Source organism: Balaenoptera physalus (genome assembly GCF_965194825.1).
Source record: "Balaenoptera physalus genome assembly, chromosome: 13".
Classification (NCBI taxonomy): domain Eukaryota; kingdom Metazoa; phylum Chordata; class Mammalia; order Artiodactyla; family Balaenopteridae; genus Balaenoptera; species Balaenoptera physalus.
The window spans coordinates 18,736,302-18,755,207 of NC_138892.1; the positions used below are offsets into that span (position 1 = coordinate 18,736,302).

At 41.0% G+C, this 18,906-nt stretch overlaps 1 protein-coding gene across 1 annotated transcript in view; it reads right to left on the reverse strand.

The window, feature by feature from the left end:
- STAB2 (stabilin 2) overlaps window positions 1-18,906 on the reverse strand; it is a 179,262-nt gene that overhangs the window by 132,264 nt on the left and 28,092 nt on the right. Inside the window, exons 4-5 of the mRNA XM_082419566.1 lie at window positions 15,248-15,381; window positions 12,855-12,970 (exon numbers count right to left, since the gene is read on the reverse strand). Of these exons, the coding sequence (XP_082275692.1) occupies window positions 12,855-12,970; window positions 15,248-15,381 (250 nt within the window). The remainder of the gene's footprint in view (window positions 1-12,854; window positions 12,971-15,247; window positions 15,382-18,906) is intronic.

An 18,906-nucleotide genomic window follows, 5' to 3' on the forward strand; every position in this document is an offset into this window, starting at 1 on the left:
CATAGACAATGGGCTATCAAACAGTTCTTCTCCCATTGCCTGTTGCTATGGGGCCCTTCTTGGGATAAGATGGTATTTTGGGAACCAGGCCCAGCTCTGGGCAGAGCCAGGATAGAGGTGACAGTTCTGCCACTCTTGCTCTCTCTTGGCCCCCGTGCCTCTCCCTAGGGCTAGGTGTTCAAGGTGCTCCCTGGGTGACCCCCAGCTTGCCCTCAGGGCTGGCTCAGAGGAGCACAGGGCCTCCTCCACCCCGAGACTCAGCCATCAGTGCCACCTTGCAGAAATGCTCTCCCAGGCCTTTTCACTTTTGTAGGCAATGACGCCTGAACCCCAGGCTCCCCCCAACACATTCCATCCAATAGTCTCCTCCAGGCCTTGAGCCAACTCCCCTCCCTTCCCTTCTGTCCAGCCCAAGCAGACCACCATGTGCTGCCCCCCAGTGCCCTCCCCTCCACACTTTGCCTGTGCCTGTCCGCCCTCAAAGCGGTTCTCCCTGACCCCGTCTCTGAGGCAGATTCAACTTTTCCATCCTCTGGGTGTCCCTTCTACTCGGCTCATCCCTTGTTACAACATACAGAGCAGAAAATGGGGGCAGAGTCATCCACTGTGGATATAACTAGATTCTAGGCTACAGGCTGACTGCAGAGGAATTGGGGAGTCTCCTCCATCCCAGCCCCCAAGAGTGGGACATTGTATCCGGGAAGTCTGGGTCTCCTTAGGGGGATGGTTAGCAATCCTTTCTTTTTAAAAACGTAGGCAAGTGTTCCTCTAAGTGTGATTGCGATGGAGTGGTTACAAAGGCAGATTCCGAAGACCCTCCTCTCTCCAGGAATAGTAGCTGTGAAAGTGCACCTCTCACGGCATAATTTCCCTGAAATCCACCACCCTCTTCATGAGGCCACACTTTCTACTTCCAGCCAGTGACTGAGCTCAGCAGGGATACCAGGGCAGGCCCATTCTCACAAGACAGAGGAAGGACCCTTCTGTTGAGTGACTTTGGCTGATGGAGGACTCCCCATCAGCTTTACCAAATTTTCTTAGAACTACATGTAGTCTAAGACTTTTCCATCCAACCTTTCTTGGTTCTCTCTCTTACAAGGGTTAGCGCTCCATCCTTGGCTGATGGCTCTCCCTACTTCTCCTGCCTTCTTTCTCATTTTCCCTTGCAGGCACTTCTTTTAATTAATCTCATGCATCTCTAGCCCTACCTTGACACGTGCTTTTATAAGACGTAGGCTAATACACCAGGGCATAGAGAGGCTTTGTGCAAATTGGAAAAAGCCTTCCCTACCCCAACTGCCCTTGTAGATATATCCCCAAAGACACTAGACTTGGCAAGCAGATGAAACTAAAATCAAGACGTGGCCCTCCCTGAAGGTGGACCAGGCCCACACCAGAGTGCGTGGCTTGGTGAACCAAGCATGGGCTGGATTTCAGCCCAGAATCACCCTGTTGGCCAATAATAACCTGTTGCAACTTTATGCAAAGTCTGGCACTTCGCACCCACTGAATGAGGATCTCTGGGGTAAGACCCAGGAATATGCATTTTAACAGGCTTGACAGTAATTCTACTGCACAGTGTTGTTTGAGAACTGCTGGGTATGCTGTAGGAATTAATGTGCATGGTCCCCGACAGGGAGGCGGAGAAGGTGCTTCTTAGGCTGCTGGGAGGTGATGAGCTGATGGGCCTTTGCATGGGGATGGTTGTGTGGTGCCTGGACTGGGCACCAGGCAGGGCGCTTGGTGCTTCAGCAAGGTTCTGCTGTGAATGAGCTTAGTGAGGAGGGAGTGCCTGGACACTTAAGTGGACCAAGACTTACTTCAGAGGAAAGTGCAGCACTGGGCAGCTGGTGGAAGACCAGCGTCCTGCCCTCATGGAGCTTACATTCTAGATTTCAATGAACACTGGGGACACGAGATCAAAAAGATATACTCAGTGACTTCAGGAAGATTACAGTCTAACTCCTTCATTTAGAAATTATTTTTCATCAGGAAATAGCAGGAATGAGGGAGGGGACATCACTACAAATCTTAGAGACATTAAAAGGATAATAAGCGGATATTACGAACAACTTATGCCAATAAACTTGATGAAGTAGATGAGGTGAATAAATTTATTGTTCCAAACTACCAAAGATCATTCAAGAGAAAATTGATAACCTGAATATCCTTATACTTATTTAAGAAATTGAAGTTGAAGTTAAAATCCTCCCCACAAAGGAAACTTCATGCCAGATGGCTTCACTGGTGAATACTACCTCACACTTAAGGAAGAAATTATATCAATTATATAAAAACTAGGAAACTGAAGAAGAGAGAACACTTCCCAGCTCCTTCTATATGGAGAGCATTTTTACTCTGATTCTAAAACCTGACAAATACATTACAAGAAAAGAAAACTACAGACCAACATCCCTAAGGAGCATAGATATAAACTTCTTTAAAAATCTAAAACAACAATTAAAAATCAAAAAATTCTAAAACAAAATTTTGCCCACTGAATCCAACGATATACAAAACAGATAATACATCATGGTCAGTGCAATAAGGTAAGAAAAAAGACTCAAAATGGATACAGATTGGAAAGGAAGAAATAAAAACTGTCTTGATTCTCAGACAACATGATTTTCTACGCAGAAAATTCAAAAGAATCTCCAAAAATTCATTAGAACTAATACATGAATTTATAAGTTCTCAGGATACAAGGTCAACATACAAAAATCAATTACATTTCTATAAACTAACAGGGAACAGCTGGTGACTGCAATAAAAATATATAATTAAACATAATACCAAAGCCATGAAGAGCTTAGGTGGGAATATTACAACAATTGTGCAAAACCTGTAAGCTGAAATCTAGCAAACACTGACAAAAAATAAAAGAAGTCCTAAGTGAATGGGGATATACTGTGGTTATAGATTAAAAGAGTCAATATCTTATGTTGTCCCTATACTGGTCTATAGATTCACTGTAATTCCAGTTAAAATCCTAGCAGAATTTTGTGGGTAGAAATTGATAAACTGATGCTAAACTTTATATGGAAAATTAAAGAACTAGAGTAACCAAGATAATTTTGAAAATGACCAGGTTGGAAGACTTACACTACTTAATTTCAAGACTTACTGTACAGCTATAGTAATCAAGACAGTGTGGTAAGGTGAAGGGATAGACATATAGATCAATGGAACAGAATAGAGAGTCCAGAAAGAGACCCACGCATTGATGGTCAATTGATTGTCTACAGTGGTCCAAAGGCAATTCAATGGAGAGAGCATAGCTTTTTCAAGAAATGATGCTGGAATTACTGGATATCTATATGTAAAGAAATGAACCTTGATTCAGACCATGAGTCACATACAAAAGTTAACTTAAAATGGATGGTAGACCTAAACGTAATGCCTAAAACTGTAAAGCTTCTAGAAGAAAATATAGAAGAAAGGCTTTGTGACATTAGATTAGGCAAAGATTTCTAGATGTGATACACAAAGCGACGTCTAGAAAAGAAAAATTGAAATATTTGACCTCACCAAAATTAAGAATGTTTGCTCTTCAAAAGGCACTGTTTAGAGAATGAAAAGACAAGCCACAGACTTTGAGAAAATATTTACAAATCACATATCAAATAAAGGACCTGAATCTCAAATACTTAAAGAACTCTCAAAACTCAGTTGTAAGAAAACCACCTGAATGATGTATGAATAGCAAATAAGCACATGAACCATGCAAATTAAAATGAGCTGCAATAAAATGCTACTATACACCTATCAGAATGGCTGAAATTAAAAAAAAAATCTGATTATACCAAGTACTACCAAGGGTACCGAGCAACTGGAACTTTCATACATTGTTGGTAGGAATGAAAAAATGACGCACACACTTTGGAAAACAGCTTGGCAGTTCTTATAAAGTTAAAGTACATTCACTATACAATCCAAGACTCCCACTTCTAAGTATCTACTCAAGGGAAATGAAAACTTATGTTCACATTAAAACCTGTACATGAATGTCCATAGCAGCTTTATTCTTGCACCAAATTGGAAACCCAAATGTCTTTCAGCTGGTGAATAGATAAACTGGGGAGAACCACATAATGGTGGACTATGAAACGCTGTAAAGGAATGAACTGCTGATACATGTAACGACATGGACGAATCTCAGATGCATTATGCTGTGGGAGAGAAGCCAGATTCACAAAGGTCCGTACTGTAGGATTCTGATTATGGGACGCAAAGGCATAACGATAGGCACAGAAAACAGATCAGTATTTGCCAGCGGTTGGGAGTTGGGGGAGGACATGACCAAAAGGGAATTTTGGGGGATGACCTAACTGTTCTCTATCTTAATTGTGGTGCTTGTTACACAACAGTTTAGGGTTGTTAAAGCTCATATAACTGTCCACCAGAAAGGATGAATTTTACTGTATGTAAATTAAGACAAGAATAAATGAAAAAAATCCATTAGCAGATTATGTGCTTCAATGATAGATTTGGAAAAGGTGGTCAATGTCCCTATAAATAATTAAACTTTACTTCTATGTAGACCTCAGGGGTGTCCATTTCTGTAGTTTATACTCACTGGAAAGGAAGACAAACTAGGACACTAGAATCAGAAACGGCTGTTTTTAAACACGTGGTAAGTTACACAATTTCCTACCTTCAATCTCTTAATCGTTTCATTTGAATACTTTAGTGTGGTTGTAAGAAAATCAATGTTCTGGAAGTGTTTCTTCAGGCCCAAATAACCATTTAGCAAACCATTGGGCCAGATGTTGGTCTTAGAAAGACCAGTATGACTTGTTTTTCTTTTCTGTGCTGTCCTTGTTTGTTATTATTATTGTTGTTGTTATTGTTAGCAATCTAGACCCTGGGTGGAATGCCAAGAACATTACACATATTATCTCAGTATATTTAATCTCCACAACTGTGAACTATTAATCTTCACCCTGTGAAATGGTTATTTTCACCATTTTATGTATGAGGACACTGTGGCATAGATAGGTCACAGGGCCATTGGGCTCAGAGATAACGATTCCCATTCAGCCCTGTCTGACTTTAAAGGCTTGTAATTGTGCTTCTCTGTATGGATAATTATTTTATATAATTATAAATATATATAATTGTATATAAATTATATATTTATATATATAATTATTTTAAATGGCTTAAGTGTTTTACAAGTCATTCATTTAATTAATTAATTCAACATTCATTAAGTGCCTAGAATCATCTTCAAAGCTGGCAACATCTTCTCTGTTTATTCACAAGAAAGTGAAGGTTTAGCTGGGACAGAAAGGGGCCTGCCTGCCTCTCGCTGAGGGCGGGCAGGGGCTGATGAGGCAGCCTCTGGGCTTCAGGCTTATTTCTCAAGAGGTGCCCCAATGCCTCCTTGTCTGAGATGAGCAGCCTGTACATTCAGGGCCCATCGGGTGTCTGGCGGTTGTGAATTTGCTGTCTCCTGGGGTATTCCTGAGCCTTAACATCACATACGCTGCAGGGGGTGTGAGGCTTTCTCTGCAGCGTGTTCCTCATTCTGGCCAGGCCTCTCTGCCAGTGGCTTGTGAGTCAGCAGTCTAATAAAGGGCAAAGTGAATGCTTACTGTTATGGACTGAATATCTATGCCCCCCAAATCCGTATGCTAATGCCCTGATGTCCGGTGTGATGACATCTGGAGGTGAGGCCTTTGGGACGTCATTAGGTTTAAACGAGATCATGAGGGTGGGGACCCCGTGATGGGACTAGAGCTCTTATGAGAGAAAGAGGGACCAGCGCTCTCTCTCTGCCACTTGAGGACATAGAGAGAAGGCAACTGTCTACAAGCCAGGAAGAGGGCCCGCAACGGGAACTGGACCTGCTGGCACCTTGACCTTGGACTTCCCAGTCCTCAGAAGTATGAGAAATACATGTCTGTTGTTATGGTATTCTGTTATAGCAGCTCGAGCGGACTAAGCCCCTACTGTCCCCACGTTCCTGAAGGGTAGGCCTTTGCTTTGACCTGAGGCATCAGGGTGACCCATGGGGTCCACGGAAAGGCAGACAGTGGTGCAAAGAAAAATAATAAACCCAAGGGATCATAAGCTACATAAAAAATGAGATGCACAGAAATGTCCTTACCAAACTGAGTAGGGAGATAGTTATCAGCTCAATAATAGATGGAGAGGATTTGTTGAGCATTTACTATTTCTAAGCGGTTTGCATGCATGGTCTCATTCTGACAACAACCGTATAGGAAGCTACCATTCTCGTCCTCCTCCCCAGGTTATAGATAAGAAAACTGAGGCTCAGAGAGGTGAGGAACTTGCCCAAGATCACAGGGTTGGTAACTGTCGGAACTACCGCTGCTATCAGGCTTGACTCAAGATTTTGAGTCCTTAACACTAAGACAGACTATACAAGATCAGTACCTTAGAATATAAAACCAATCCAAGACACACCTCCTGAAGTAAAGAGGTCAGCCAGTGATCTGAGAACCACAAAAGACAGAAATGGTAAGTAGCATATTCTGAATGCCTACCATCTGCCAGGCGCATCCTAGGTTCTTTACATGTACTAGGTCACTCAATCCTCAGCACCGCCTTTGGAGGTAGTCGTATCAGCATCACCATCTCCATTTTACAGATGAGAAAACTGAGATGAGGATTGGTTTACCAGATAAAATATAGGATGGGGTTTCCCTGGTGGCGCAGTGGTTGAGAATCTGCCTGCCAATGCAGGGGACACGGGTTCGAGCCCTGGTCTGGGAAGATCCCACATGCCGCGGAGCAACAAAGCCCGTGAGCCACAACTACTGAGCCTGCGCGTCTGGAGCCTGTGCTCCGCAACAAGAGAGGCCGCGATAGTGAGAGGCCCGTGCACCGCGATGAAGAGTGGCCCCCGCTTGCCACAACTAGAGAAAGCCCTCACAGAGAAACGAAGACCCAACACAGCCAAAAATAAATAAATTAATTAAAAAAAAAATAGGATGCCAGTTAAATTTCAATTGCACGTAAACAATGAATAAATGTTTAGAATAAGCATGTCCCAAACATTGTATGCATATTTGTTGTTTATCTGCAATTGATTTAACTGGGTATCCTTCATTGTTATTTGCTAGATCTGGCAACTGGGCAGGGAGGGGAAGTAACTTGCAAGGTCCCAGAAGGAGAATGTGGTAAAGCTGAGAATGGAAGCCAGGCAATCTAACTTCAGGGTCTACAATCTTACTGTAAAACCACACTGCCCCTCAGGGCTAGGTTGGAACTAGGGGGAACTCGGGTGTCATGGAATCAACTCCAGGCAGTGACAGGCACTCAGCTAGTGGAAGCAAGTTTGCCAGGAGCAGGCTCGTGGGGGGCAGGCTGCCTTCCCAGCAGTTGACTTGGCCACACAACCAGGCATTTGGGTAAGGAGACAGAGACAGATTGGAGCTGGGGCTCTGCAGTGAGACGACCCTTGTTTCCTACTCTGCTCTGCACTTATTAGCTGGCTCTCGTTGGGCGAGCTGCAAAAGCCCTCAAAGTCCCAGAGTCCTCACCTGGACTCTCAGGTGTGACTGTTTCTCCTCATCTGCTTTCATGTCCCTCGCCCTCATCAGTCTGTGAGCTCCTTGGGGGTAGGGACTGGGCTTGTCATATAGGGGATTATGTGCAGCAAGCAGTAGGGGCTCAAGAAATGCTCAATTTTTGTGAGTTGGCCAACCCTGGAAGGAACTTTGGAAAAAAAGATAGCAGGAATGTGAGGGTATGGAGAGTCCTTCATTTGTTGTCCTAAATTGAAGGTTTTAACAATTTATGAAAACAACTTGTTCGGTTTTAAAATAAAAATTTTAAAGTAAAAGTGTATATTTCTGTCCTACTTCTCAAATCATTTTCTATCACCTCAGGTCCCCATTAGGTAAAAAAGATGGTAAAAACTGACATTCTCAGCAACCACACTTGAAAGAGCTATTCCAGAATTTGTTCTAAGGGCACGTTTCTAAGGCCTGGTGGAGGGCTCAAGCAGCTGATAAGGCTGTTTTCAGTAATTATCACATTTCCCTTTGGTCACTGCTACTCTGGGGGTCTCTTGCATCGTGACTTTGCTCACGCAGGAGGCTTACCCCTGACAAGCTGTCAGCAAATCATCAGCTGCTCTGTTCCTTTAAAGGCAGATAATGAACTTCCTGGCCAGGAAGAGGCCAGGGACCTCTCTGTAACTTTATCTCCCAGGAACTCCAGAAGTGGCTACTAGTGTCACCACCTTTGTTTCAAAGCCTGGTGCACAGAGCTAGGCAGAGACTATGTCCTGGTTTTTAAAAATGGTAAATATTCCATTGATAGCTCTGGTTGGAATTGTCTGCCTGGGAAACTGTTGTGAAAATAGGTTCCTCACGTGAACTCAGCATTATTTGTCACTCAGAGCCAAAAAGGACATGCCTCACAGAGTGGTTTCAAATCCATGTAGTCCATTTTTTGCAACCCAGGCAGTGAACGGCAGGGAACATACAAGAGGAAAGAAAAAGAGGTCTGAAAATGCAAATAACATGATGCAAAAAAATAAATGTGCCTAATTTGATGACATTGACCTCACAAAGCATCAAGGCCATCTCCCTCTGAAATAATCAGATTGCTTTGGCCACAATCAAGTTTCTGTGTAACCCTCCGCCCACATTCTTTTTCCATTACTCTGAGTTTTTGCACGGATCTGTTAATGTTCACCGTGGGATAATAAAGAACTGGGATGTTCACATTTTAAAAAAGTATTTCCTCTGAAACAGAATATGGGTTGTTCAAATGTGATTTAAGTTTCAAGGTTAAAAATATGTTTCTGTGCTAATAAAACACATATGAGACTCCCATATGCAGATCTGACAAAGCTGTACAAGTTTTAATGAGGGAAAAGCAAGTTAAACCTGAGTAGAAACACCTTCCTTACATCAGGATGACATATTTTTTCCTCAGGTGAGAATTCATGCCTTATTCCTAATTTTAGAAGATAAGTAATTTTTTTCATTGTGCTTTTCTTTGTTTTCTAAGTTTTCAGAATTGATCGTCCAGTTTTCTGGTTTTGAATAAGGTACTATTAAAATAATTTAAAAAGTAACCCAGAGGTGTTAAGTGTGAATGTCTTTGTCAATGCATCAGAAAGGAAGTGGATTCTGCCCTTGTCTTGGAAAGAAGGCTATTCCAGAGCTTGTGCTTCCTCAAAAAGAAAGATGAACATACGTCAGCAGCTCCAAAATGGGCTTATCCTTGCAGAAATGTAAAGCGATAGCCAAGATCTCACTTGTCATCACCACAAAATGGGAGAAGTGAAATACACGGCAGAGTAGAGCATTTATCTCTTTCCTGAGCCAAAGGAAGGAAGTCTTTTGAGACATTTAGTATGTTTGGGAGATGAAGATAAAGCGAAGTGTCCTTTTGCCCTAATGAGAGGACAGCCTTGGTTTTCAAGTTTTGCTTCTCTGGCCTCGAGACCTATCACAAGGAAAGGCCTGAACATTCAAGGAATCTTGCAGACTCCTTTGACTGTAAGGGTGAGTAGTGCACAATTTTTGCATAGCCCAGTGTGATGCATGAAACCCACTGAAGATCCTGAATCCTGTTGGCTGCGTCTATTTTTTCGAGTAACCCACTGTTTAAGAAGGGCTCAGGGAAAGGGAGTCACTTTATTCGCCTTTCATGATCAGAGGTCTGTTTTGATTGTGATTCGCTCATTCATTTATTCATAAAATGTCTACAGAGTGCCTTCTTTATGTTACAGACTCTGCTAAGTACTTTCCTCTATATTGAGGTTTTAAAATCCCTCCTAGAGTTTTGTAGAGTAGTATTTTTTACCCTCATTTGACAGCTAAGGAGACTTGGAGAAGCAGCAAGTCATTCTGTCATTCACTACGCTGGATGTGGTCACTTTCATTACTGCGTCTTAGACAAAGCCTTTTCTTGTCTACGGTGTGTCAAATTAACTTAAGATCACATTAGTTTCCATGGGTTAGAAAGAGAAAAGCAAATAAAAAATTCAATTTTATCCTGATGACTATATGAACTGAAAGTGACCATGACCCTATCTGATGCTAAAAAATTCGTGAACTCTGGGTTAATCGCTTGATTCTGATGTGACAAATGCTTTGAAACATGGAGTGCCAATGTGCTGGGGTGAAACAGAGCAGAGTGGTTAACACAGAAGGGCCAGGGTATCCTAAGCCCCAAACCTTGACCTTTCCAGGGTAAGGAGCATGATACAGACATTGACTGGGAAGGCTGAAGGGACCTACCAATCGAAAGAGAAACTGGAATGCTCAACGTCGCTAATCATCAGGGAAATGCAAATCAAAACCACAATGAGATGTCACCTCACACCTGCCAGAATGGCTATCACCAAAAAAAACACAGATAACAAATGTTGGCGAGGATGTGGTGAAAAGGAAACCTTCGTACACTGTTGGTGGGAATGTAAATTTGTGCAGCCACTGTGGAAAACTGTATGAAGGTTCCTCAAAAAAAATAAAAACAGAACTACCATATGATCCAGCAATTCCACTCCTGGGTATATGTCTGGAAAAAACAAAAACACTAATTCGAAAAAGACATGCACCGCAATATTCATAGCAGCATTATTTACAATTACCAAGATATGAAAGCAATCTAAGTATCCATCAACAGATGACTGCATAAAGAAGATGTGGTGTGTGTGTGTATGTATGTATGTATATATATATATACACACACACACACACACACACACACACACACAATGGAATATGACTCAGCCATAAAAAAGAATGAAATTTTGCCATTTGCAACAACATGGATGAACTTGGAGGGTATTATGCTCAATGAAATAAGTCAGACAGAGAAAAACAAATACTGCAAATATCACTTATATGTGGAGTCTAAAAAATACAACAAACTAGTGAATATAAGCAACCTCACAGATATAGAGAATAAACTAGTGGTTACCAGTGGGGCAGAAGAAAGGGGGGAGGGGCAATATTGGGGTAGGAGATTAAGAGGTACAAACTATTAGGTATAAAATAAGTTACGATGATATATTGTACAACACAGGGAACATAGCCAGTATTTCATAACTATAAGTGGAGTGTAACCTTTAAAAATTGTGAATCACTATATTATATACCTGTAACATATAATATTGTACAGCAGCTATACCTCAATTTAAAAAAATGGGGGGCTTCCCGGGTGGCGCAGAGTTAAGAATCCGCCTGCCAGTGCAGGGGACACGGGTTCAATCCCTGGTCCGGGAAGATCCCACATGCCGCAGAGCAACTAAGCCCATGTGCCACAACTACTGAGCCTGTGCTCTAGAGCCCACGAGCCACAACTACTCAGCCCAAGCACCACATCTACTGAAGCCCATGCACTCTAGAGCCCGTGTTCCGCAACAAGAGAAGTCACCACAATGAGAAGCCCGCGCACCGCAACGAAGAGTAGCCTCCGCTCGCCGCAACTAGAGAAAGCCCGTGCACAGCAACGAAGACCCAACACAGCCAAAAATAATAAATAAAAATAAATAAATTTATATAAAAAATAATAAAAAAATTAAAAAATGGGAAAAAATAAAATAAAAAATACAGAAAAAAAGAGAAATTAGAAACACACTGGGGACTCTACCTCTCTCTCTCTTTTTTTTTTTTTTAAGACAAGTTCTGCTCCAGGCAGTGGGACAGAGTAGAAAGAGAGCAGGCTTTGGTGCCAGGAAGCCCTGAACTTGAACTTGCTTCACTTACCAGCCCGAAGGAGACAGGCAAGAGATCATCTTGAAATCAGATTCCTCATAGGAAAAATGGGGATAAAAAACTCTAACTTAAAGATTTGCTTTAAGAATTAAATCATTATATAGGCCAACTACTTCTCTATTACCTAATGTCAGCAATATGGAGTAAATGGATGCTATTATTCATTTAATCATTAGTTAAAAAAACAGGAGGAAACATTATGCATATAATGTGGGCTCAACTATTTAGAAGCCATATGGAAAAAAAAAAAACCAAGGAAATAAGCCAAACTACTTATAGTTTTCTATGTGTGACAGAATACAGGTCACTATTTTTTCTTTCTTTATACCTTTCTAAACTTTACAAGCTGTGTACAATTTGCTTATGTTATTTTAACAAGAAAAACAAAGCAAAAGAGAAGTAATCTCTCCCTTTAAGTATTTAGATCCTTAAGGAGATGTTTTCATTATATCTTAGAAGATGGAAAACAAATGGTAAATTCATGATTAAAACACCTGATTTTTACTATCACTCCTGCCCCAAAAGGGATCTCACGTAATTTGCATGTCATATCAGGGACTTAGTCACTACTTGAGTGTTAACATCTTTAATCAGGATAGAAGTTCAATTTCAGCTGACAAATGCTATGCTTGACCAGAGGAGTCTAGCTATACCATTGACTCAGGTTTGGCTAGTGGTTTTTCTTACAATGGAACCTGACCATTACAGAGTTCGATATTGCATCCTAAGACAAAGTTTTAGAAGAGTTAATGATTATCTTGGTTGCTAAACAATAACTACAGTCTTTGAGGTATTGTAATCAAATATCTTCTTAAAGAAAATTGTATTGAGGTTATAATAGCCCAGCAGTCTTACTTCCTCTCTATGGTCAATAATCTTTTTTATAGAAATGGATATCCTTTCAATTGTCCCCTTTTCTGACTTGTAAAGGAATTGTCTTAAAGAGAGATCTCTAAATGGAGGAAAGCAGATATTGATATAAAAGCTGACAGGGCTAGAAAGATTTTCTACATATAGATGGAAATGGAAATTTCTAGAAAAAGATGCTAACATTCTCTTTATCAGGCTTCCTTCCTCTTGATTTTCTGTAAAATGAGACATTGAGAACCAAATACCATCAAAGGAAAGTGTTGTGCCACTTACCCATGCAGTCTGGGCCCCAGTGGCCTGGACAGCACTGAGGCTGGAGATAGTCCTTCCTACAGATATGGCGGCATCCAGGGAGAGACAGCGAGTATGTTCTGACCTCAAAGGTGTACCTTGGAGGGTAAAGAGAGGACATTAACCCATGATTAGGGCAACGCAGTGAACTCCGGGCAGCGAGATTTCCATAGATTTTTATTTAGGTCTTTATACTTGCCTATATTTTAAAATATGTAGATTGAGCACATTTTGCTTCCTAGGTAAAATAAAGCATAATCATGATTCATCTTTAATTGTAAGAAACATGAAAAAAATCAGGGAAGGATGAAAATAAGGGTGAAATATCTAAAATGTTAGAAGTGAAGTTAGTAGATGAAAGAAATGATGCTAGGTTCTAGGCACATGCTATAGGTGGGCTTCAGACTTGTCACTGAGTGTCCTAGCAGCCAATGCAAGAAGGGAAAGATCAAGAGTTTTGTGAGGCACAGTACCTGTGGATTTAAAATAAACTGACCATTCAGGATTTGCATATTTTTTGCATATACTATAGATAGAAAATTTCTGTGAGAGGTGTTGTAGTGAGCAATATTTGCCACGGTTTTCTTGATATAATCGTGAGTTCCTTAGAACAGTTTTTGTACCAGCTGAGGAACAGTTCTGGAATAGCTTGTCTACAGAGGTTAAATACTTGTCTATTTACAGGGATCTCTGTATGGATGACTTATTCTAGGACTCGACTTCAGTGTATCTAGAGCCATGAATATCATTTCTTACTATTGGGCTGTTAAGAATAGTGTGACGGTGAGTTCAAGGTTGTACTCCTAAACCAGTCCCTGGAATGTAGCTGATTCACCAAAGAGCTATTGGCTTTATGGGCAGTCGAGTTGGAGATAGAGTTGATGATTTCTTTGAAAGGTTGAGCATATTGGCAGGGACATCTCTTCACAAAGAAGGGGACAGGGGGAGCCCAAAAGAGAACCAAAATGTCCCCTCAAGAACCTGTCTTAGCATAGAAAACAAATTTATGGTTACCAAAGGGGAAAGTGGGAGGGGAGAGGATAAATTAGGAGTTTGGGATTAACAGATACACACTGCTATATATAAAATAGGTAAATAATAAGGACCTACTGTGTAGCACAGGGAACTATATTCAGTATCTTGTAATAAACTATAAGGGAAAAGAATATGAAAAAGAATATATATGTATATTTATAATTGAATCACTTTGCTGTACACCTGAAACTAACACAACATTGGAATTCAACTACAATTAAAAAAAATTTATATAAAAAAACCAGTCTTGGGTTTGTTTCAGCGTAGCTGAATGACACATCAAAGTTCTCAATTCTGAAACAGACAGCCTGAATGCAATAATCTTATATGCTGTGTGTGTGGGAATTGGGGGGAAGGTGGGGTGGAATACATAACCAAGTACACACTTTGGCCATGAAAAAAAAAATAATCAGTATAAAAAGTTCTCAGTAAAGTCCCCATATAATTTTAACCTTGAACCCCAAAGCTTTCTGATGTACTTTCTCAGGGAATCTGGTCACAAACGTGTGCCCACTTTGGTAACTAAGTGGTTAACTGCTGTATATGCTTGCTAATTCCAGGCCAGGTAATGTTGGGAAACTTCTATTAAAAATGATGACTTGGAAAAAAAAAAAAAAATGATGACTTGGGGTTTTAGGATATAGTACAGTCGCATTAAGCAAACGTGAATTTAAAACAGTGTGATATAACAGTGTTAATGGTTTCATTTTATACAAAATTCTTCTAATTCTTCACCCCTGAATTAAAAACAAACTCATTGAGTACTGTCTAATTTTTGAATTAGTAGACTGAGTAAATTAAAATTTGTGTTTGCATTTGAGCTGTATGGCTGCATCCATGAGCTGGTGGGCAGAACTGCTTGTCATCCTTTGCAAGGATTAGCCTTGAATTATGAGAGTTTTGAATCATAAGAGGGCTTCAAGAATGCTACACTCACATACAATGCAAGAAAGCTGTAATTCCTTTGTCTCCCTTCTTTGGGTTCTAATTAGTATCAGGGTGCATAGCTAGTTTGTAAGATGACTATCAGACCCAAGGCTTTTAACATGTTCTGACTAGAACCTTTTCCAAAGGAAACAAACCCCAGATTTTCAAAATAAAGAAGGGCAAGATGAAGGCAGAATATTTTTGTGCAATTCTGTATGAAAACATGAATTGTAGTATATTTTTTAGACTCAAGGTCATAGTTGTAAGTTACTGAAGTTTGGGTTCAATGTAACCTTAGAGTAAGAGAAAATCATGGAAATGCTTTGTAGTTTTTGAGTTGGGAAGTTTCAATTCGGATTCACAATCCTTTGAGTTCCAAGACTCCAGCACACATATTTTCTCATAATGAGTACCTGCAATCTCGTATCCCTATGGTGCCATTGGTAATCTTGGTGTAACCATCTGGGCATTTCATTCCAAAGTTGAGTGAGCAGGATTTGCACTCAGTCCTAATTGTAAGGAGAGACTTCTTATCACATCTTTTTGCCTGTGAAAACATTAAAAAAAAAAATCAAGTCCCATTAGCAGAGCCTGGGTTGGCCAATCTTCTCCATTAGCTTCATGTAAATGAAACGACAGGGATGGCAATGAGGTTGATTGGTAATGACTGGCGGGTCTTTCCATCTTATCTGCAAGGAGTGTTGGAATCAACAAGCAATGTCTACCACGGCTGTGGGCAAGGGAAGGCGCTGCTCATACCACCCATTTGCCATAACTGATCTCAAGTCTGGAGTCTGGCAAAGTAGAGCAATGTCACTATTTGCACATATCCAAATGGGAAACCTGAAGTATACTGCAGGGTACACTTTTCAAATGGGAAATTGTAAGCAGGTTATTCAAGATCAATTGATCATAGGTCAATAGGTCTCAAGAATATTCTTTCAGCATTAATTCCATAGGAATAGTCTAGTTTGGGTGCTAAATGCTGTGAAACATACAGTTCCTGCTCCAAAGATGTTTGCAATCTTTTGATTATAATCCAGCTAGAACGTGGGCTCCATAAGAGCAGAGATTTTTCCCTGTCTTGTTCTCTGCTGTACCTTAAGCACCTAGAGCAGTGTCTAGCACCTAGTAGTGCTTAGTAAATATTTGGTTTTTTTAATAGCTCTTTATTGGAGTTGCTTCATAATACTGTTAGTTTCTGTTCTGTTGTACAACAAAGTGAGTCAGCCATATGCATACATATGTCTTCATATCCCCTCCCTCATGAGCCTCCCTCGCATCTTCCCTATCCCACCCCTCTAGGTGGTCATAAAGCACGGAGCTGATCTCCCTGTGCTATTTTACATTCGGTAGTGTATATATGTTGATGCTACTCTCACTTCGCCCCATTTTCCCCCTCCCACCCTGTGTCCTCAAGTCCATTCTCTATGTCTACATCTTTATTCCTGCCCTGCAGCTAGGTTCATCAGTGCCATTTTTTTTTTTTTTTAGATTCCATATATATGCATTAGCATATGGTATTTGTTTTTCTCTTTCTGACTTACTTCACTCTGTATGACAGACTCTAGGTCCATCCACCTCACTAAAATAACTCAGTTTCGTTTCTTTTTATGGCTGAGTAATATTCCATTGTATATATGTGCCACATCTTCTTTGTCCATTCATCTGTCGATGGACATTTGAATGAATGACTTGTGGGAAATCACAGACACACTAGAAATAATCACTTGGCAACATCAGGTGGCAGAGAATTCACTGTTAAAATGAATGACACAGACACACTTTGGCCTTGTCTTCAGGATCCCTTGTCCACGATCCTGGTGCTGATCCTTCATGGATATCCTCCTCTTTCTCAAGTTTCCTTCCTCTCCCCATCGAGCTTAAGAAGCAGCAGCTTTGTACAATGAAGAGACACTGAACTTGAGGCTCAGAAGACCTAAGTTTAGAATCAACCTTTGTATCTTGCTAAGCATACAGTCTTGAATGAATTCCTTATTTTTTGCCATCATCTGTAAAGGGGGGATATTAATAACCACCCTGCAGGTTATTGAGACCTGAGTGATATAACACGCGCAAATCACCTAGCCCAGTATCTAGAATATCATAGGCCATAAATGCTTGTTCCTGTGACATTTCTGTTCTTACCTGTGTTTGGCTGGTTGCCTCTCCTCATCGGAGTGTTCTTTCCCCTCCCCTTGGCTATCCACACCTCAACACCCTGTGTAACACCATGTCCACAAAACCACACTCATTTCTCTTCCTTTTCTCGACTTCTCCCTATGGCTGGACAGTGGAGCACATTCTGTTGTCTTTCTCTCCACTTAAAAACCCCTTGCTGGAGAGGACCACTTCTCCTATTTCTTTGTCATCCCACAGCTTATCCCCCGGGCCCAGCATTAGGTTACGGGTGGCGAGAAAATAACTACTTCTAAGTTCATTGAAATATGTAAAGGCTGCATAAGAAGAAAGCTTACATTTACAGGGCAATATATGGTTATGCACACTTCCAAAGGCATCACCTTATTTGATCTTGACCACCCTAAAGACAAGTAGGGGAGGTATCATCATCCTCATTTTAGTGCGGAGAAAACTGAGGTGGGGGTAGGTCCAGTGACTTGCCCAAGGTCACACTGTCAGTTAGTGGCCTTATGATTCCTTGATCAGTCATTGCTCTTCCCCATACTGTATAGTCATGTATAGAAAACAAAATCTGTTTTTACTGGCAGCTTTCATTTGGTGATCATTATGAACCAAAACAGCACTAGAATGTTCTTTGTGAAATAATAAAAGCCACTCTTAGATATTGTTTGAATTAATTCCCTTTAATGGTTAGGGCATATCTACACTTCTTTTAAGCAGGATTTTCTTTACATTAGGATTTCCCATTTGGATAAGTTTATGGGGTGACAGTACTTTTTCTTTTCTTAGTAAGCCAGAATACTCTCTCTTCAAGGAACCCCTTGATCTTCAAATTGTCCTTTTCAAATGGAAAGGCTCATTCTCCTCTCATACAGTCCCGTCTAAAAAGTAAACTCAGCTTTGAAATCAGTCAAGGCCTGACTTGTGTACTAAAGCAAGCACTCAACAATGGTGATGATGATGGTGGTGATGCGGATGATAATTCCTGCTGTCTGTGGAGCAATGATGGGGAGAAACTGAAGCTCAGAGGGACTAAGTAACACGCTCAGGGTTCAACAGCTAGTAAGCCATGGAGCAGTGACTGGTCCTCAAATAGTTGTTAAACAAGGAAAAGCCCCAGTTCAAACTTGCCCTTATCTAACCTCATAGCTGGAGCACTTAACCCTTATGCCATCTTCCAATGTTTCAGTGAAAAACCTTATCAGAGTATAGCCAACTGGAGTAAAATTGGTGTTGATAAAAATGTGTCTGGCACAAAACAGATTCACAGACATAGAGATCGGAATTGTGGTTGCCAAGGGGGTGGGGGGATAGGGGAGGGATGGATTGGGAGTTTGAGATTGGCAGATGCAAACTATTCTATAGAGAATGGGTAAATCACAAGGTCCTATTATATGGCACAGAGACCTATACTCAGTATCCTGTGATAAACCATAATGGAAAGGAATATGAAAAAAGAGTATATACATATGTAAAAATAATTGCCTGGCACAGGTGCAGAATCATGTTTATGTTTTATTATTAATAGAGCAGAAATCCTATCTTGTGAAATACATTTTAAATAAATCACTCAGATTGCCTCTCACATACCTCCCCTTTATTTATTTTTATTTTTGGCTGCGCAGCATGCAGGATCTTAGTTCCCCACCCAGGGATTGAACCCATGCCCCCTGCTGTGGAAGCATGGAGTCCTAACCACTGGACTGCCAGGAAAGTCCCTCACATACCCTCCTTTAGCCTGGACTTGCTGCAGAACTGGTATTGAACCTGCTATACGATGACAACTCACGTGAGCCTGCGGGACAGGCAGGAGTGCTGGTGTCCTTCACGAGGACTATCCACTCGACTGCCCTGGGTACTTCTACTCAACTCTTGGTAGGTAGATGGATGGACTCCTGGCACATTTGGTGACACTGTGTTTCTCAATCAG